Below are 20244 nucleotides of genomic sequence, written 5' to 3'. Positions count from 1 at the left end.
AAAACCTGATGTTTATAATGCCTAGATTAGCAAATTTCTTAATCTGTAAAGCAAGCTTTACATACCTTTGTCTGGAAACCATTAAAATTCAAAGCTCTTGAAGAAAAATATGAATGTGTGTTCTTAGAAACAGCTTAAAACTATGTAACTTCTTATCATGCCAAAATATCTTAAAGCACGTCAGGAAAGCATATTATGAGACTTGCAAGCTCAAACCAGCTTTTCCTTACCCGGCATTCAGCTTCTATTGGTTTGATGAAGGGAGAGCCACACATTGTCTGAACTTTAACAATGTGATCATCCAGCAAAAGCTGGATGTCATCAACTGCTGACAGGATGTTGGTGTCCTGTAAATACATCACATTTTGACAAGACAAATAGTAGTTGCTTTATTTCACCGCTCTTCAACCTCACACTCATTCAGCTTCCTGTTTCCCCCTTCTCTATGATGTTTGAAGCTAGGAAAGTAGCAAGGCATTGAGAAAGCCTGCAACATGTTTGAAGATATGAAATATACATACTATAAATCTCTGTGTCAAAGGTCAAGAGATAAGTTGTTTTGTGAATGGGAAGCTAGCCAGGGATGCTGGTGACTTCTGACTCAACCTTTTCCACTGTCGTTCCTGTTTCTTCTGGGCAAGTTAAAATTTCATTATCAGTCCAGCTTCCCTTACAACACTGGAGAAGCTCGCAGGCTTACAGATTTGTTAGGATGAATATGTTGAGATCACAAGTCATCCATATACTAAGGTCCAAATATAAGAATATATAGCAATACATGTATTTGCCCAAGCTCTGGCATATAATACCACTTCCCATCATACCACAATGAATCAGCCTTTAATATTCCCTCTATTATTTCTCAATTGGCACTCAGAATCAAGGTAATTCCTTTCCACAATATATACATATAGATTTGGTGTTTACTCACAGTATCCCTGTACTTCGTCAGACTGAACTGCATGTTAGCCCATTCTTGTTTCATTTTCTCTATTGCTTTCACTAAGGAATATTCCTTACTTGCAGCTGCTCCAATAGGTTCCAGCCTAAATTGAAACGAAACACATCTTTGAAATGTTTTGCAACACAGCTGAAAAGCCAAAAGAAGCAGTGTAGACAGAGCTGCGTATCAGACTACCTTTCATATGAATGTTAATAATATCATAGACTCTTATTTAAAGGAATATTTTTACACTTTTAGGCTCAACAAGTTAGAGATATTAATATTAATTTGAAGATAAATACAGACAGAAATTTCTGTATGTGCAAAATAAGTGGTTTAGGAATAAGACTCTGGGTTTTGGTACCTCTGTGCTACGCAATAACTGATATTTCTATCCATAGCTTGATAAAAATAGAGTTGAGTTTACAGCATGTACTTACAGCACACAAAGAACCTCAAACAAACTAATATTTGGTATCTGACATACGAAATACAATGACTGTCTAAAAAGTGAGAATTCCAAATTCTAAAAATCAGCTTCTTACTTGTCAATATATTTTGAGAGTCCAAAATCCAATATGTTTTTTAGAGTAGTAGTTTCATCAGGTTTGATCTCACATCCTACAATTTCACTAATCTGAAAATAAAGTAAAAAATAAACTTTATTATCAGGATGCATGCTTCTAGCAGACTTCTCAAACAACAGGAAATAAATGCTAAGGAAATATTAATACACCTCCCTAATTTGCTTTTCCACCATAAATTATTAAGCAATGAAGATCCTGCCTGTACCATTACAGATTTCAAAACTGGATCTATCATGTGACAGGATAAAGGATCATCCTATCGTGAAATAGAGAAGTATTACTGTATTTCACAGAATGGAATATATGGAATAGTACATTGCACTGTCAGTTTCTGTGGCAGAATACTCCCATGGTTACAGCAGAGTTTAAAGTACCTGCTCCCAGTGTCTCTCCCTCATTCCACGATTGCAGGCAACTGACAGGACAGGAAGATGCAGTTTAAATTTATCAAGCTTAAATTTCATAGTTTCTGCTAAGCGTCTAGGCTGAGGCAGATCTGGAAAACTCTTTGTGAGCTTGTACATAGTCCTCCACATATCTCCAATTTCTTCAGTAATTTCCTCAGCATTCAACATCTGGATTGATCCTGGATACAACAGTATAAAAATGCACAGCAGGCACATCAGCCCAAGAAGATTTCCAGGGTGGTTTATTTATAAATCATTCTCCTTTAACTATTATTTATAATATTATATATTATAATATCTTTAACTATGTATTTATAATCATTCTCCTTTAACTGGAAATCAATCATGGTACAAAAAATTATTTTAATGCAAAATCCAAGTCAACAACTGTTTCACACTGCTGAACAGCATTTATTTATTGAAAATTATTTTCTCACAACTAATGAACTTTTCAGCTTCTACTTCACTAACAGAAAATCACACGTTTCATAAATGACCACCAAAGCCTCACCATTCATCCACTCCTCAGATTTGGTATGGAAACTATATGCTGTTGTCCAAAGTTGCTCAAAGGGTTGTTTGTTTGCAATTACAGTTTGCAGTAGAGGAAACTGACTCTTGGTCATCTGAAGTAACTCCTCTTCTTTATTAATAGCCTTTAAGAGAGGAAAAAAAATAATAATCTTATTTCCATCAAAAATTCATACTGTTTTTTAAACTTTTAAGTAGGAAATATTGAATACTTTTTTTTTACATGTCATAAAGCCATTCAGATTTGTAGATTTGTGCCTGTGAATTTTAGGTAAATAAGGTAACTATGCTCTTGAAACACCCCCTAGTTATTTGTTGGTATCTTTTACTACTCAAATAATTAAAAAATCTGCATATATTTTAGAAAAAGATAATGCACCATGGTATTCAGTGAAACCAAGGCTCACAAGTTACCAATCCACTTTGAAATCTGGATGTAAGCTCCTCAGTCATATAGGCTTACAGGAATTGGTTTTACTTGTGATTGCTTTTTATTCCTATTACGGAAACAGCTGGGAGCTCCAACCAAAACAGATATTAATTGCTCTACTGTGCTTATTCATGGTAAGATACGGTCTTTTTCCAAAAGACTTTACAGTATAAATCCATGGGCAAAGATTCAGATTAAAAAAAGTACTCCCTTCTTCGTGTTACAGGTAGGGAGGTAAGCACAGAGAAAGGCTGTCTGAAATGAAAACACTGAATTCAGACTCAGTTTCAGGCTGTGCTTTTACAGTGCAAACAGACCTTACAGAAAACTTTCAATCATTCAGTGTGTGATGCAGGCACAGAAATGTAAGGATCCACATTCCAAGATAATTTTTAACTTCATGTATCCTCTAAGCTCATTGTCATGTAATTTGCGTGGATACAGCCCTCATTGTGATCGTGTATTAAGAAACTCAAATTACTTATTCTGATCTTCCTATAGCAACATATCAGTGCTCTTAACTCACACTACTTAAATATACTGGATGCCTTTAAATCAGTTTTAGTGTTAATACGTGGGACTAGCAATTTTTCTCAATCCTGAACCCATTTAATTGGCTCAATTTTCTCTTTTGAGCAGGAATTATTTAAAGTCTTGATCCTTAAAGCTCTATATACGCTGAAAGCTCATTGTCTCACTATGATTTACAAGATTAATTAAGCCTCACAATGCCTGCGAGGTCTCTCAAAGGTAACTGTTCTCATTTCCCAGCAGAGGCACAGCTAAGGCAAACTATTCAACCTAGAAACACACTGTACACCAGATAGAGAGCCCTGACTAGAATTAAGGAATCTCGATCATCTAGCATCTGAAACTTCCCTTTCTGTGATCTAACATATATTTAATACCTATAGGCAACTTCTGGAAATTATATACACAGTCAAAACACTGAAAACATAGCTCCAGCAGCACAAAGCATGGTTCAGGGAAAATGTCACTCCTCTAGCATTCTGCTCCTGCCATCACTGACAGAAAAAAACTGTTTTCCATGAATAGCATCCTCCTATTACTTACTGCTTGGAAATACTGAAATTCAGTATTTCAACTTAAAACTAAACTTTTTTCCCCCAAGAAATTTCCTCTTCAACTCAGCAGTAGGGACAACTCAGCATATAGGCACAAGAAGATATTTGCCACATGGCTTTGAATTTGGAAATTTTAAAGCCGTCTTGATAATACATGGCCCAAACCCTGAAAACAACAAAGGCAGGAACCAAACTTCAGCTAATCCAGCACATTGCAACCCACTCCATACTTGACTAATAAATACTAACCTCATATTCTGTTAGTGCATCATCTAGATTCTTACTTAACTCTTTAAATTTCTCAGTGTTGTTCTTCATTTCTTCTGTGGTCATCATACCTCGCTTTTTGAAGCTTTCTACTTCTCTATTATAACCTTCAAGAGTTTCCTCAAATTGAGAACACCTAAGGTAAAGATAGCTAAGGTAATTTGATGTTCTGTTTCGTTCCTCTTCAGGTTTCAAGTATTTTATTAATAGTAACAGGCACTGTCAAATGAAATCTGTTCTCAATATTAGTGTAAAGTAAATACAGATGCCAGTGAAAACTCACTGATCAGTCACTATGCAGTTCATAGGATTAGATTTCAAGGATCATTTTCAAAACTACTAATTGATTTAGTTCACTTGTATTTGCTACCTTTACTACCTGGAGGAAATAAAGGAAGGGTGAAAATAATCTAGCAAAATCATTTGCAATGCTGCACTAAGCAACATAACAAAGATAAAAATGATGACTATTCTAGCAACATCCTTAATTCCTCCTTTTAGACCTATTTAAGTGTAGGAATATTCTAATCCACCCTCAACAACAGTATTTTTCTGAAATTTACGTAATACTATAAAAAGGTTTCTTCCTTACTTTCTCAGCTGCCTTCCAAGTTTGCCTTTTTTTTGACATTATTTCCCTTTTATTGATAATGAGACTTTTTTTTTCTTTAAAAAGTACCCAGTGAAAGAAAATGTCTTAACACCATACCTTTCAAGCAAAGCCTTCTCTATATGCTTCCTCTTGTTAGCCAACTCATATCTGCTGTTATCAAAGATTATCTCAATCTGATTAGGCCAATGGAAAACTGTGCTATTCAGGTGTATGTCATCATCTGAAATAAAAATCATCTTTCAGAAAATACCTTTTAACAAATGATCCAATAGAATGACCATTGTGAAGAGTAAGGAAAATAGCTACAACTGCATTTAGGAATAAGCTGTCTAAGAAGCTACACATTTCAAGCTGCTGGCTGAATTATCTTCACTGAAAAGAGAACTGGTCCCTAAAGCAAGTTAGATTGATAGTAAAAATCTAGAAACAAGTAAATAATGTGAAATTCTCTGAATAAGACCTTAGGTAGGCAGAGAAAATTAGCAAGAATATTAATTCTGTTCAACTACACACAGAGACAGATCATTCATAACTAAATATATATAATATACCTACCTAAGGTGGATGAAAGTAAAGTTTAGACCATTTTTAGTGCAGTGTGTAAATGCTGAGTTATTCACGAAAGCTAGAGAATAATAACTATATTGAGCAGATATCTCCATCATCATATTTATCTGTTCATTGCACTTAGCTCATTATAACTAACTGCAGGACATGTGCCTATAAACTCAGTTACAAAGAACATACAATTATGTAATACTGTGCATGCAAACACTCCAGACTAAAATATAATAGAAAATGCTCTGGCTTCCATACACATACTAATTTATATCATAAATAAATCATAATAAACATGGCATATCCTAGTTGTTTCTATCACTGTCTGATCTGAGACTGTATTCTCCTTAAGGATAAAGAATCATCCTGCCACTAAAATGGGTAAGCATTCATATAAATAACTTCTCTTTGGTTTTATGTATGGCAAATAATATCAGAAGTGCAAACTAAACACAACTTCTACAGATGCTTCTTGCATCTTGGTAAATAACCTTTATATCAACCAAGAACAACAAACCATGGTAGCAAAACAACAAAATGCCTCAACTGATCTAATACTCAACTGCAGAGATGCAAGTTCTCACTTTTGTATTTTCCAAAAGCTGTCCTAGAGCCTTCAAGACATGGCTTTTTAAATGGTGTTTCACTCAAGACTTCTTGTTGAATAACGTAAAGGTGTAACACCATTCGGACAGATAACATTACATCAATCTGACAATATCTAAAACATTCTGTAACCACAGACAAAAAGTACTGTCTGTGCTGTATGCTATTTCTAACCGTTCCTTCCTGAATTGGTACATTTTGACCTTTACTAAATTCTTTAAACTTTGTTTCTGCCTGTTTTGGAGCTTTCCATTAGAATTCTAGAAGATGCAACATTTACGCATGCAGAGCCTAATACCTATATATAAATATTTTCACATGGAGACTTTTACATTCTGTAATTGAGACATACCAGAAAGAAAAGCATAATCCATGAGGAATTCCATTCTGCATGCTGCTTCAGCAACCTCTCGTCTCAGTTTGACAACAGTAACTTCACTGGATTTCTTTAAGTATGCATCGTACTCCACTAGCTCTACAGTGTTCATAGGCAGCTCATTCATTCTCCCTGCAATCAAGTTATATTCACCGCAAATTCTACAACAAAAAGAAAACAAAACACATCACTTTGATCATAAGTGAAGAGAGATGCAAGGTCTTGTTAATGAAGCTTGTCTTTTAAAGAAGAATATTAATTTCTTCACGAATTAGCTATTCAGATAGGCATTTATAAAGGATGCTGTTTTACTTTGTACAATCAGTTATGTTGTTATATGTATTTTTATATATGTTTATGTGTCTACAATATATATGCTTATATATTTACATATCTTCATAAGAATTTATATATAATAGAATGATTAGTAAGTTGGTTTCAAATTACAATTAACAGCATATTAAAGTTTCCTTCCTATAGGTTTAGAATTTCCTTCCCAAGAAAAAAGAAGAAAAAAAAGAAAAGAAAAAAAAAAAAAAGGGAAAAAAATGTCAGGGATGAGACAAATGCAGCTGCATAGTACATTCTTCATGTAGCTTTAGCTAGACACCAGCAGGGGAAAGCAAGGACTTCAACTCAAATCCTAGGTCAGTAAAGGAGGAAAGAACAATGGAGTTTTTCCAGTCTAATATCTACATACAGCCTATACAGACTAAGTTAGATACTTCTTTACAAGTATTTCTGTTCCTGTTAAACACACACTTTGGTGTCCTTGCACATGTCTGGTGAACACTAGAAACCCAGCAGGTGTAGAAATCTATCTCACTCACAGATTTACAGCATCAGTCCACACAGACAGCAAGAATCAGGCATGCTCACAACATATACCTTTCATTTAACTCTCTGTTTACTGTGACTTCAAATTCAATCAATCTATCCTTAAGATTTTGGGTCCGATTGCAGAGTTCCTCATTCAGCTGTAAAGCATCCAGACAGAACATGGCCAGAGGAACAGTGACATGCATGGAAGCAATCTCTCTTTTCAGCTTTGTAAAGCTGTCAATCTTCTACAAATGGAAAATAATACATCTGTTATTTTTCCTTAAAGTCACAGAAGAAAAATGCTAAACAACTAATTACTTCCCATCCAGCAAATTGATAAAATATTCCAAACAGAAGAAAGAGCAACTATTTTTTATCTTTCTAGAGCTCATCTCCTATCCACAGATTCCATGGCTGAAAGTTTTGGTTAGCAATATGCCATATTAAGGAATACCACAAGTTGCCTAAAGAAGTATTTTGCCATAGGCTAACTCAGGAATGCAGATAATAAAAGTAGAAAGGACTTACTAAGGACAAGAAAGTCAAAAGACCAGCAAGCTGCAGATTAACTAAATATTCTGGGAAGCCTTCCACTGGACTTCTAGTATAGACCCAGCAAAACCCATAGAAGGTGGCCCTAAAGAAACCTCCTTCTACATTTGCACAGCAACCTTACAGTAAAGGACTATGTAAATTGAGATGGCTTCCCTAGTATTCCCAAGAGAGAAACAAGTGATCTGAATAAGAGTTCTTTAGGCAACGGATTACGAAGTCAAGTGTGATGTGTTAGCTGCTGTATCAACATGTAGAAATTGTCAGTTACATAATTACCTTACTTAAACCTTCTAAAGAAAAATCTGCTTGCAAGAAATCTGTGACATCTTGCTGTGCGCTGCCATTCAAAAGATTGCTATATTTCCTGTACACGTTTAAATACCTTAAACACAGAAAATCACATTAAACCCCCATAAGATTCCAATGTGAAGAAACAAATCAACTCAAATTGTTTGAGTCAAATGGATACTGTTATGAATCTGAGGGTTTGGATGGGCAATGGAGTTAACAGCCAAAACTTACTTCTGTGGACCAAGTATGTTGCTTTCAAAGATCTTCTCAAGTTTGTTCATATACTCTAAAAATAATGATTCATCTGGTTTGACTGTATGCAGAATGAGATCATGTCTTTTTAATTCTGGAAAAAGAAGTCTTTCTACCTAAAGGGAATCATTGCAATTACTGTAATTATGCATACCATAAAGGAAATAAGGTGTTCTATTACCCATTCGCTCACCACTTCAAAAACATTTATTATTTCATAAAAAAACACTGTAATGTGAAAAGGCTCTGATTCATAATTAACACTGTTACATTCATAGTTTGCTTGTGAACTCTATACGAAAATCAAACCAGGGCTTTAATAAAGCTTGACTCTGAAAAAGAACAATTCCTATGCTATCTTCTACAACCACAAAATTTCACACAATTCATGAAGCACAGCCCTCACCTTTATCTTTAATTTGTCAGCTTTCTGCTTCATTCATGTATAATAGACATATTTTATTCATATGGTATTTTGTATGCAGTTATAACTTATCCAGTACCTTTGGAAGTTCCTCAGCACTATGCAGGATTTCCCAGAAGCAATGACTGATTAAATCCCAACATTCTTTCAAAGGTGGATCAAAGACAATCTTGGGGCCTTCCACATGGAGTTTGACTATTAGTATCTGAGGTATAAAGAACTGCAGTTCTTGATATGGTTCTGGAAAATCACTTCCATCCTTAGAGAAAAGAATTAAAATCGTTTCTGTCAAAGAAATCAGCTATAACTATAATAATTTTTAAAAGATTCAAACTCCCCCAAATCTCTTAACTACACAGCACCAATGAGATATTCTACCCTGATTTTTATTCAAAACACTGATGCCCCAATACACTAAATTTCAAGATGCCAAATCCTAAATGAATCTATAAAAGTTGGAATTCAGAAACTGGATTTAGGCCTAATTGCCTTGATTTTCCCTTAAGGAACAGGAGTAAAGCACTAATTACCATAAAGACCAAAAATACATCCATAAGGTCTATCAGAAATAAAATCTAGATTCAAATACAAGATCCTGTTGCTTTATTTTATTTTTTTTTAACTACCTTGTATGGTTAGTAAGAACTGCCTTACCCTCAAATTGCCTTTGAGTCCACAACTAAACTTGCCATGTAGACACTATAATGATTTACAACAACAACAAAAAAACAAAAACAGAAAAAACACCAAAACCTCAAACCAAAACTATCTCATAAGACCAAAAAAACCCTAAAAAAACCCCAACCATCAGCAACATCATCATCACCCAGATGCAAGGCTTAGCATGAGGTTTGACAGAATACAGTATAAAGTGTGATCCTCCGGCTGTAATGCAATATTTAATCTGCCACATTTATTCTGTTTAAATATGTTTGGCTTGTCTATCATGGTAGCTTCTGGGTGATTTAAAGGACTCATTTTCACTGAGGCAACTTTATCATAGGCAAAACAGTTGTAAAAACTCTCACAGTGCATTATTATAATTATTATTATAATCATGTGCATTACTTGAAATAATACAAGCTACTCATTTGGTATAGACTGAAACCGCATACAGAAATTACTTCTGTCAAGGGTTACATGTATGACTATGCACACTTTTGACTTCAAATGGGATTAATCTGCTTATTGCAGGGGGGTTGGACTAGATGACCTTTGAAGGTCCCTTCCAACCCAAACTATTCTATGAATCTATAGTTCTATTCATGCGGTTTCAGCAAAACGTGTGTTATGCACAGCCCTCAAGATAAGAGTTGGAAACTATAAACTGTTAGCTGTAACCCCAAGCCTACAAATTATTCAAGTAGGTAGTTCTTGATCATGCAGAAAAAATCTGCTAGTCTGCACAACTGCTTGAAGGATCCAGTCCTTTCTTATGGAAGCAAGGATCTGGGATATTTTAGCCTTCAAAGAACATCACAATTTATGGCTAGAAGAATTATTATCTCTATGTAATACTGAAAATTATAGATATACTTAACAGCATATACCTTGTGGGTCATAAAAAATGCAAGAAGATCTTCTAAGGAGTTAACAACCATCTCACGTAATTGTAATGACATCAGACTTGCCACTGAATAAAAATAGCTTTCAACTTGCTCAGAGGAATCACAGTCATTTTTAGGAGCAAAATGAAGCCATTCTCTTTTCTGATCACGGAAAATGGATGCACAAGTTGGGATCCAGCTACAATGAAATATTAACGAAGTTTTTAAAAGCATCTTAGTCTTACTTTGCTCCTTGCAATGAAATCTAAGCTCAGAAATTACTCAAAGAATGAGCAAAATTCAAAGGGCTAGCAGAGAATTGTCAACTAGATGTCAAACAAAACCGTACCTACCAGAAATTAGAGGAAACCTGAGCTTTTAAGCTAAGTAATCTTGTTACAAAAAAACCATACTATTATTTTAAATTAATATTAATAGACAAAATACTAGGGACGATATTGAATTATTAGCATTAAATGGCAAACTGAAGTTTGGAAGAGATCTCAGGTGGCAGAATGCAGTCAACTTATATCATGGGCAATTACCTCATATAATCTCTTTCTTAAATTGATCAGTTTCCGTTATTAAACAAGTCAGGTTTCCTGTCACTGTTTTTATAGATTTAGGCTCCACCCTCTCAAGGGTAGAAACCTTCTAATTTCCAGTCTACATTTATTCATAGTCAGTTTATTCCCATTTGCTTCTGTACAAGCACTCTTGCATTTCAATAGCTGTTTCAGCACTCACAAGTTTATTCCTCTCTTCAGCCCCTTTATTTCAGCAGCTTTGCAGTTGGGACTAGTGTGATCTCAGTCTAAGATCTGTTTTAAAAAGGGAGCTTCATGTAAATCAGAGCCTAAGGCACTCTATTTATCTACTGTTACTACAGTTGGCACTGACTTGTTCTGAAGAATATCATGAGCTTCCACACAGTGTCTTCGAATAACCTCCTTGAAATTAGCAGGCAACAGTGGCAGGTTTCCAGAAAGGATTTCTTCAGTACGAACAAACCTTAAGTGACTATACCTATGGAAGTGAAAAAATAGTACATATTTTACAGAATTCTGTTTAAAAAAGAAAAAACAAACAAACAAACAAAAAAACCACAATGAAATATAGTCAGGAAGATCTCATATGTATTTGTAAACACTAACCATATAATTTCATTGATGCGTATCACTTTATTGCTAGGCTGTTCAAAAAGTGCACTTCTAATGGTGGGGTTTTTTGCTATTGGCAAGCATAGAAGGCTTCACAAGTTTCATTCGGTATATTTAAAATTGAGTGCGTTCGTTGCTAAAATGAATGAATATTTTCTTGTTGCTTTCCTAGATTTGTTAGCGTATGCAGACATTGAAGAAGATACAGAATGACATCTACAGGTTCTATCCTGTATTAATAGTAATAATACCTACCTGGCTACTGGGGGGGGGGGGGGGGGCAGGGAAATTCATCAGCGTGGCATGTATCACAGTCTGTAATATACAAGAACTTGAATTCCTACAAATGTTACTTAAATGCAAAACCAGCTCTCAGGATTACTAACTACCATATTTAACTTCATAAGAAAACATATTGCAATTTTCAGAAGTCCCCAGAACAACTTCCAGCTACAGACATTTGAAAGATACTAAATTTTAAGAGTTTATTTTGTTGATTTCAGGAATCAAGATGAGAATTCCAATACTTGAGCACTGAATCTTTATTTACAGATAACATCTTTAACAAAACAGATGATCTTTTCATAGCATGAAGTTATTCATTCTTTACTGTGCACAGGTAAGACATGCTTCAGAGTCTGCAAGAAACAACCATTTTATGTTGAAATTCTTACGAGCTCAGGAAAAAAAAAAATTCAAAAACAGAACAGATTTTGCCACTTTCCCTCCAGTGGCTCCTCCAGAATCTCTGTAACGTATGCTGCAAGATGCATTCTGTAAACAAGCCGTAAAATAAACACATTCCCACTTTAATTAATGTTGTATGACAAGACATCTTACTGAGAAAGCCAGAGCTGTTGCAAAGTGGGCATCAACGGATTCACTACAAATAGATTCCCTTCATTCCAGCTTTTCACTTCTATGTAAGAGCTGTGCCATGGGACTGGTGCACGGACAACTCTCTGGGGAAAGGGGTGTGGGGTACTTCCAATAAGCAGTCTCTCTTTCTCAGCTGGATCCATCAAGATGTAATCAACTAGAACAAATCATATGTATCATGGTGAAACTGCATGTGTGGTCAAAATCTTCACATGAAAACAGTATCTCCATAGTTCAGGAAGTTGTAGAATTCTGCACACTTAAAACTTACACACTGTCATATAGTCATTTGTGTGTTTTCAGGATGAAATACAGCACAATAATCAAATTAGCAATTTGACTAAAGAGTTATTTCAGGAAAAGAAAACAAGAATTGCTCCTGATTCTAAAAATGGGAGGCAGAAGAACGGGATTTTTGTTCTGTCTTTCCTCTTGAAGGTCTATTTTGTACTTCAGCTCTTTGTCCATAAACCAGGAGTGGAAATATCTTCAAGGATGATTTTTAAAAGGCTGCTTAAACATTTGTGAAACATAGAAATATTATGAAACATCTATTGCATCTAGGAAGGATATGACATTCAAAGGGCTGACTATGATCTGCTAAGTGCCAAACCTCACGTCCTACCAGTTCCAAGACTAACAAAAGCTGAGACGTGGACTCACCACCCCTTGTAGGCATTAGGGACCGCAGACACTAAAATCATGACATTGATAAAAGCCAAATTAAAGGGTATTTAGAAAGATATCAGAGACTACAGAAGGCAGAATAAAAACTTCAATCTCTCATTTTTATGCTGTCATGAATAAGAGGCCACAACCTACTTACTGGTCAGCATACTTAAGAAAATTGAAAAGAATTACTCCACATGTGGAAAACCCAAGAAAACTGCAAGAATACTGGAAAGCAAAGAGAAAAATCCCATGTTTTACAGAGCTATCTCTTTCACATTCCCTTTCAGATGGGCACTACTGAATTTCAAGGATTATGACATCAGTTTGTATTTGTTCATATATCATGTTCTTCTATTTGTTAACATGAGCAGTGTGATCATGTACATAAATGTATCATCTGATTTTCTTTAACCGTGTAACTTGTGCATGATCCCAGTGTCACATATGATTTCACTGGAGTTGTTACATGAATTTGTCTTTTAATGGGTATCACTGACTTACTGCAGAGTAACAGAAAAATTAGCATGGGAAGTATGTATTAAAATAGCCTAGATTACCCTCTCCCCACATCAGGATCAAATATACTTTGACTACTGATAATGGGTATTTGTCTATCATGCACTTCAAACCACATTCATCAGTGAATAATCTGCTACAGTGCTTCATGATCTTTATAGTCTCAATGTCTAATTTCTCATCTAATTTCTTTGCTAGAAACTAAGATGATCAAAAGGAGCATCAAAAGAAGCATGACCAGTAGGTTGAAGGAGATGTTCCTGCCCCTCTACTCTGTTCTTGTGAGACCTCACTTGGAGTATTGTGTACAGTTCCGGTGTCCTCAACATAAAAAGGACATAGAACTGTTGGAACAAGTCCAGAGGACGGCCACGAGGATGATCAGGGGACTGAAGCACCTCTTGTATGAAGATAGACTGAGAAAGTTGGGGCTGTTCAGCCTGGAGAAGAGAAGGCTGCATGGAGACCTCATAGAAGCCTTCCAGTATCTGAAGGGGGCCTATAAGGATGCTGGGTAGGGACTCTTCATTAGGGACTGTAGTGATAGGACAAGGGGTAATTGGTTAAAACTTAAACAGGGGAAGTTTAGATTGGATATAAGGAAGAAGTTCTTAACTGTAAGGGTGGTGAGGCACTGGAATGGGTAGCCCAAGGAAGTTGCGAATGTTCCACCCCTGGCAGTGTTCAAGGTCAGGTTGGACAGAGCCTTGGGTGATATGGTTTAGTGTGAGGTGTCCCTGCCCATGGCATGGGGGTTGGAACTAAATGATCTTAAGGTCCCTTCCAACGCTAACTATTCTATGATTCTATGATTACTCTTTGAACTCCATCATTTGATCAATGCCCTTTATACACCTTATGATGCAGAATTATGCATTTTGAATGTGATTTGGATTCGCACAGGAATGGGAAATTGTGTAAGTATGGCCAAAACAATTCTATGCGCCCAAAGCTACTGAACTTAGAAATTACTACATTTAAGTAACTGATGTACAGTTTACTAAATAGATATTTGTTGAAACTGGAATGTTATGTAATATGATCGCAGATTATATTCCCTCAGGTATCTATTGCAGTTCTACTGACTCCAAAAGAATTCTTCATGGGTGCTAAGAATAGAATGCAGACTTGCTTTCAAAGTGCCATAGATGTCTACATACTCCAAATTGCTAAGAGTTTTTGAGTCTTACCAATGGCTTTCATGACGTTGATACAATAGTCAGCCTTAATCTCTTCTTTCAAATTAGCACATAAATCCTCCAGGTTTGGGTTGGCAAGAATGTGAGCTGGAATATGCTTTAAAATTGCGTTAATCACTTTCTTATCTTGAGGTGCCAGCATGTCTTCCCGCACTCCATTATATATGTAGTAACAGTACCGCTAAAAATGATGGTAAAAATATTACACTTATTGTATGAATTTTATGACAGATAATGAATTTACTACAAAACATTTTTAGCTTTTCTATCACTTGAACCTTCTGTGTACTTGAATCTTTTTAAAGCACTGCCAGTACCTGACATTTTTATACTTCCACCTGTTTTGATGTAAGTGTATATACCAGTAGAGCTGAGTGCAGCATATTAAATTACCCACCACTGAAGTACCAGCCAACAATGTGAGAGGTTAAAAATTTGGGAAGGCCTTTCTACTTGCAAACCCATTAGAACAAAAATCAGACTGAGTAGCTAGAAAGAGAACTATGAAAGGAATTGACAATACTTAACAGCAATTTGCTGTATTGAATACTTACATCTTCCAAACCTCATGTCCTGCCTTCTTTTCTCAACTACTTTTAAGCAGAAGTTTGGAGGTTTTTTGGAGATGTTTACTGCTGATACTTCTAGATTAAAACAAAATTGTATAAATACCTCTACATCATTTACTGAAGGTGGCTTTTCTCGCTTACTTATCTCCTTCTCACGTAAGTGCATGACAACAAATTGTTCTTCTGGGGTCAATGGCTGGCTGTCTGAATAATGGAAGTCACGTAATTCTGGCATATGAGCAAGTGCACTCAGTGAAATGGGATCCAAACTTTTCAGTGAAGTTGGTTTAATTCTGGAAAAAAAACCCAACCAAATTTAATGAATAAAGAAGCAGTAACGGATTCTTAAATCTATATGGACAAATGACAAGCATTATATAAACCACTTACACTGCACTGAGGACAAGTGTGACCTATGAAGTATTTCAATTACTCATAAAAAAAAAAAAAATCAGTAGAAGGATAGCATAATGTAGCATACTACTTTCACAGAAAGAATACAATCATGTAAACCTTGGAACCACACAGTATCACACAGACAGGCAGCATCTTATAAGCAATTCTATCATAGCCAGACCAGTAAGCACTATTATTTAGGCTGCCCAAGATCTCCACCTAATCAGGTAATTATCTTACCAAAATCTTAACTACCTGAGCTAAAAGTTCAAACAGGTTCATTTGCATAAATATTACACCACAGACTTCTTTTTTTCATGATTATATGCTGTTTTCCACAGGGCAGTCCACACTCAGGACAAACAACACTCAGCCAACAAGGTGTCACTCCATACCTCATTCACTTCACATGAAGAGAATTTAAATATCCCCTTTGTCTTTTTTATGGTACTCAGCACCATGTTATCTTAACAAGGAGTATGAAAGTTACTGTCATAGCACTTTAAGAGAGGATTATTTCCTTGTTTTACAGAAGAAAACCACAAGCACAAAGAACAAAAGAAATATTCACTACAGCAGAGCACCAATTCAACACATCTTTTGGAGCACTACAGAACATTAAAACAATCACAATGAAACTGAGAAAATTCATTTCCACAATCTGTATCTCTATGAACTAAACTATGGCTTCCCAAGTCAGTAATCACAAAAGGAAGACCATTCCTTCACCATGCCTAAAACCATAATTTGTTGCCACAAACAGTTAAAGGTACTCAGTCAACACACCATGGAATTTAAGTCTTAAGGCGCATACTTTTTTCGTAAAGACTTAACATTTCATGCCTGGATGCTTAACATAGAATGCAAGTAAAAAATCTGATATCTCGGCTGATTGCAATAATCTGTACCCTTATAACACCACAGTACATTACCTATCAGAATCACATTGACTTCTCTGTGTAAGTTTGAGCTTTCTCCTGGAAGGGCGAAATTCTTCTGAAGCTTTAAGCAGCAGTTAAGAAAATATCACATAAAAGGATATTTTTCAAAAAAAATATTTTTCAGATTGGTGAAAAACAGAGCTAAGTCAATCAATCAGATAATGAAATAACAGAAAACTACAATGTCAAAAGAAAGACTTTAGTTTTAACTTAGCATTTAGCAAGACATTACAATCATATGATAAATAATCTTGCTGATTCTGGAACAACAAACTAGCCTCAGGAAAGCATTCTGCTTAAGCTCATGCTTAAGACTTTAGCCTTTACTTACCTCCCTGCACTAACCATATGTTCTGCAATGTGACTTTTCTATTTTGAACATAAAAGCACTTCTATAAGCTGTATAGTTCCACCAAATACACTGCACATGAAAAATCTGAGAAGTACAAACTATTACCATATGCAACTGTATGGACAAATAAACAGGTCTTTTATCAAAATTAATATACCAAGAAAAGTACCATGACCTGCTTCCCACATACCACCTATGTACTACAGAAGTACAAGTAGTAGAAGAATCAGGTGTATGATAAGGAAACCTTTAAAGAGACCCAATGAACACCACCAAACCCTTCTTAAATAGCATACAAGGGGACTAAGCAGGTACTACACCTCATCTATCCCATGGAAACAGAACAACTTCCAACACTTCAGGGAAGCAAAGCAACAATTCAGGATTAATATATTCACAGACTATGAAAACTATGGGTTTTGAATGTCTTACCCTTAATGCAGAGGACATTTAATGAGATAATTAGGAAATAAAGCTCATTAATAACTTGCTCACTTTGGAATTTTTAGACTAAGTAATGGAGTTAATCTGACACCTGCAATTGGTACTTAGAGCATAAACAAGCTTTCTTCATAAAATACTTGATATATATTGATTAGTAAACATAAATAGCAAAAGTATTACAACTCAACCTTATTTGCTTTATATCACAATGTCATGTTGAATCAACAGCATGTAATATCTCATATTGTAGGATTTACACATGTATGCAGTTTGCTAACAAATACACCAATTACATTATTTAGATGCAAACAGTGTATTAAGCACATTTCTTGAATTTGATTCTCAGGTAAACATCTTAATGCTTGGCCCACATCTTGTTTTGCTGTGTAAGACTCATGAATATGAGCATAACAGGGATGCACATTGACTTTCTGTTTTCCTGCTGGTACTAACTTTTATTTCAGGCAATAGTAAGAGTCAACTTGGGTTTTGTTCATTTTCTGCTTTGCAAAGAATTCCCTCCAAAAAATCACAAGGGATTATCTGGAGGGATGAACCTAACTAATTAATCAGAAATTGGCCTTACCTTTATTGAAGATATGCATGTTTTCAGAAATTTGCCTATACTGACCCTGAGGTGAGAAGATTGTAAGTGTTTATGAGGGATAAACCATCTCTCCAAGGATGATGCTGTAATAAATAATCAATTAGAGATAAAAATGTACAGAACTAGCAAAGCTAAACTTATAAACACACTCAAATATGGATACACATTGAGGCTGATCTCTGCTTTGCTGAGCCCCCTGATGTCCCTGTCATTGAAGACGACTTCAATTTGTTCACGTTTTTCATATTCAAATCCCGTGCAGTAAGAGTATAGTTATTAGCTATGGAGTCACTTAGGCTTCGGTAGCAATTCTGTTCTTTGAATGGAGCTGCCAAAGTCCATGATGCTTGTTGCATCAAAGGAGGATAACAGCTGCTATTAAGGACAAGCTGAAATTGGGGGGGAAAAAAAAAAAAAAAAAAAAAAGCAATAGTTTCATACAGCACAGTAATTTGAAGTCCTCTTAGAACTAGAATAGTGTTAAAGATCAATTAGTATAAAGAGCAAATACTTCAGTCTAACCTAGAGTCATTTAACCACCAATTTATTTTTAGATCCTGATGTTCCACACATGTGTAAGAATAATTTTAGGTGATGCTTCAGTAGGAATACTTGTGCATTTTTTTGCATAATCAAGGTCTTTTTTTATAAATAAAAGGCATTAGTACATTATCTAGTACTCTCTACTCCCCCACATCTCCATCTTGCTTCTTTTCTTCTTACTTTTCCTTAAATTTAGAAAATTATTCCTGAAGCCTTTGTCATCTATTTTTAACACTCAATCCTTGTAATAGCTGAACATTAATACAAGTTAACAAATTTAGCTCTCATCTTTCACAGGATTTGTAACAGATTTCTTCTGTCTGTTTATCCCACATTTTCTCAGGTGACTTAGTATTGACTTGTCATCAATCCTGATGTCTAAATTTTAATGAGATGGCTCACAGGCATAAGGGACATGGGATCAAGAAGTATGTTTCTTATCAAGACATTCTCAGAGAGAAAATGTACATAAGACAGAATCATGAATGTACTTCATACCATGGTTCCTTAAAGCTCTTAGTCTAAATTCATATATAGCTTGCTTCTGTATTACATCCTTTTCAACTATTTTCTACAGCATTGAAGTAAGACAACCATATCCCTATTACCCATTTCTTCCTCTTTACAATGCAGCATCACCATTATCAGGTTTACATCATTCTTAAAAAAAGCTTCTAAATAAATTCACAATGTTTCCATCTTTAGTCTCCTTATTTCTCTTGCCTTTCCCTTAGGGGTTGCAGTTAAGCTCATCTTCTCAGTATTTTATGACCTCTGAGAGGACAGCACAGTAAAGCATATAACAGCTTCTTTTCATTTCAGCTACAGATGCAGCTATGAACTATTTACTTTTTTTAGTCTATTGTGAGCTTTAGTGAAAAAAACAATGGTTTATCAATCTGAAATAGAGGCTAAGGCAAGATTATCACATCTGTTTTGCCTTTTTCTTCTGACTGACAAGGCTAATCTTATCAGCAAAGAAAAAAAGTATTCACACTACTGCTGCAATCATAATCCTTAAATTAAGCTTCTGAAAGCTCATAGAATCTTTTCAGTTCCATTTCTTCCACTGCACATATTATACCAGTGGGTAGGTCCCTGAATTATGGTTTTGGGAGACAGATACAAGAATTAAAAATAAGTCAGAGATTTGCAGATGTTCCCCAGAAAGTCACTATGTGCCTTTACGAACTGCTGAAGTCAGCATAAACTCTGAAATCTTATCTTCTTTCTTAATTAGGCCCACTCTGTAAACTATATTCTTTCTTCCCCACTAGGCAGAATAACCCTCTGGGTGCACAGCAGGTGCCTTGCTAATCACCATACCCACGGGAATCCCTGGGGCAACAGGCTGGTCAGAGAGAAACAGCTATTTCTGAAGAAACAGGAAGAAAGTCACCTGGCAAAAATCTACTGCTTATGTGACACAGAAATCTCAGGACTGGCTAAATCAGCTCCCATATCTTATATAAACCCTTAACACATCCCCAGAAGTCTGACTGATTTTTGGATTAAAATATTTTATGTAAATCTTCACTGAATCATTTTCACTTTTTAGCCATTATTTTGGAGTATATATTTCACTTAAAATTTCCTATTTTCAAACAAAGTCCAAAAATAACCTATTTTCCATTAGATATTACTTCATTTTCTTCACAAGCAATATCCTTCT

General features: G+C 35.4%; 1 protein-coding gene across 1 annotated transcript in view; it reads right to left on the bottom strand.

Moving 5' to 3' along the window:
- DNAH3 (dynein axonemal heavy chain 3) overlaps nucleotides 1–20244 on the bottom strand; it is a gene marked incomplete at both ends in the record, with an annotated part of 62728 nt that overhangs the window by 40221 nt on the left and 2263 nt on the right. The window contains 19 exons of the mRNA XM_080619385.1: nucleotides 231–347; nucleotides 932–1046; nucleotides 1489–1580; nucleotides 1905–2116; nucleotides 2449–2593; nucleotides 4233–4386; nucleotides 4960–5083; nucleotides 6380–6564; nucleotides 7292–7470; nucleotides 8057–8162; nucleotides 8303–8439; nucleotides 8827–9006; nucleotides 10298–10493; nucleotides 11195–11320; nucleotides 12295–12490; nucleotides 14712–14901; nucleotides 15393–15582; nucleotides 16618–16687; nucleotides 18193–18418. Coding sequence (XP_080475511.1) covers nucleotides 231–347; nucleotides 932–1046; nucleotides 1489–1580; nucleotides 1905–2116; nucleotides 2449–2593; nucleotides 4233–4386; nucleotides 4960–5083; nucleotides 6380–6564; nucleotides 7292–7470; nucleotides 8057–8162; nucleotides 8303–8439; nucleotides 8827–9006; nucleotides 10298–10493; nucleotides 11195–11320; nucleotides 12295–12490; nucleotides 14712–14901; nucleotides 15393–15582; nucleotides 16618–16687; nucleotides 18193–18418 — 2940 coding nt within the window. The remainder of the gene's footprint in view (nucleotides 1–230; nucleotides 348–931; nucleotides 1047–1488; nucleotides 1581–1904; nucleotides 2117–2448; nucleotides 2594–4232; nucleotides 4387–4959; nucleotides 5084–6379; nucleotides 6565–7291; nucleotides 7471–8056; nucleotides 8163–8302; nucleotides 8440–8826; nucleotides 9007–10297; nucleotides 10494–11194; nucleotides 11321–12294; nucleotides 12491–14711; nucleotides 14902–15392; nucleotides 15583–16617; nucleotides 16688–18192; nucleotides 18419–20244) is intronic.

The sequence above is a fragment of the Psittacula echo genome (genome assembly GCF_963264785.1).
Source record: "Psittacula echo genome assembly, chromosome: 5".
Classification (NCBI taxonomy): domain Eukaryota; kingdom Metazoa; phylum Chordata; class Aves; order Psittaciformes; family Psittacidae; genus Psittacula; species Psittacula echo.
Note: the sequence above shows the minus strand (reverse complement) of the source record. Positions and strands in the feature narration are given on the sequence as shown.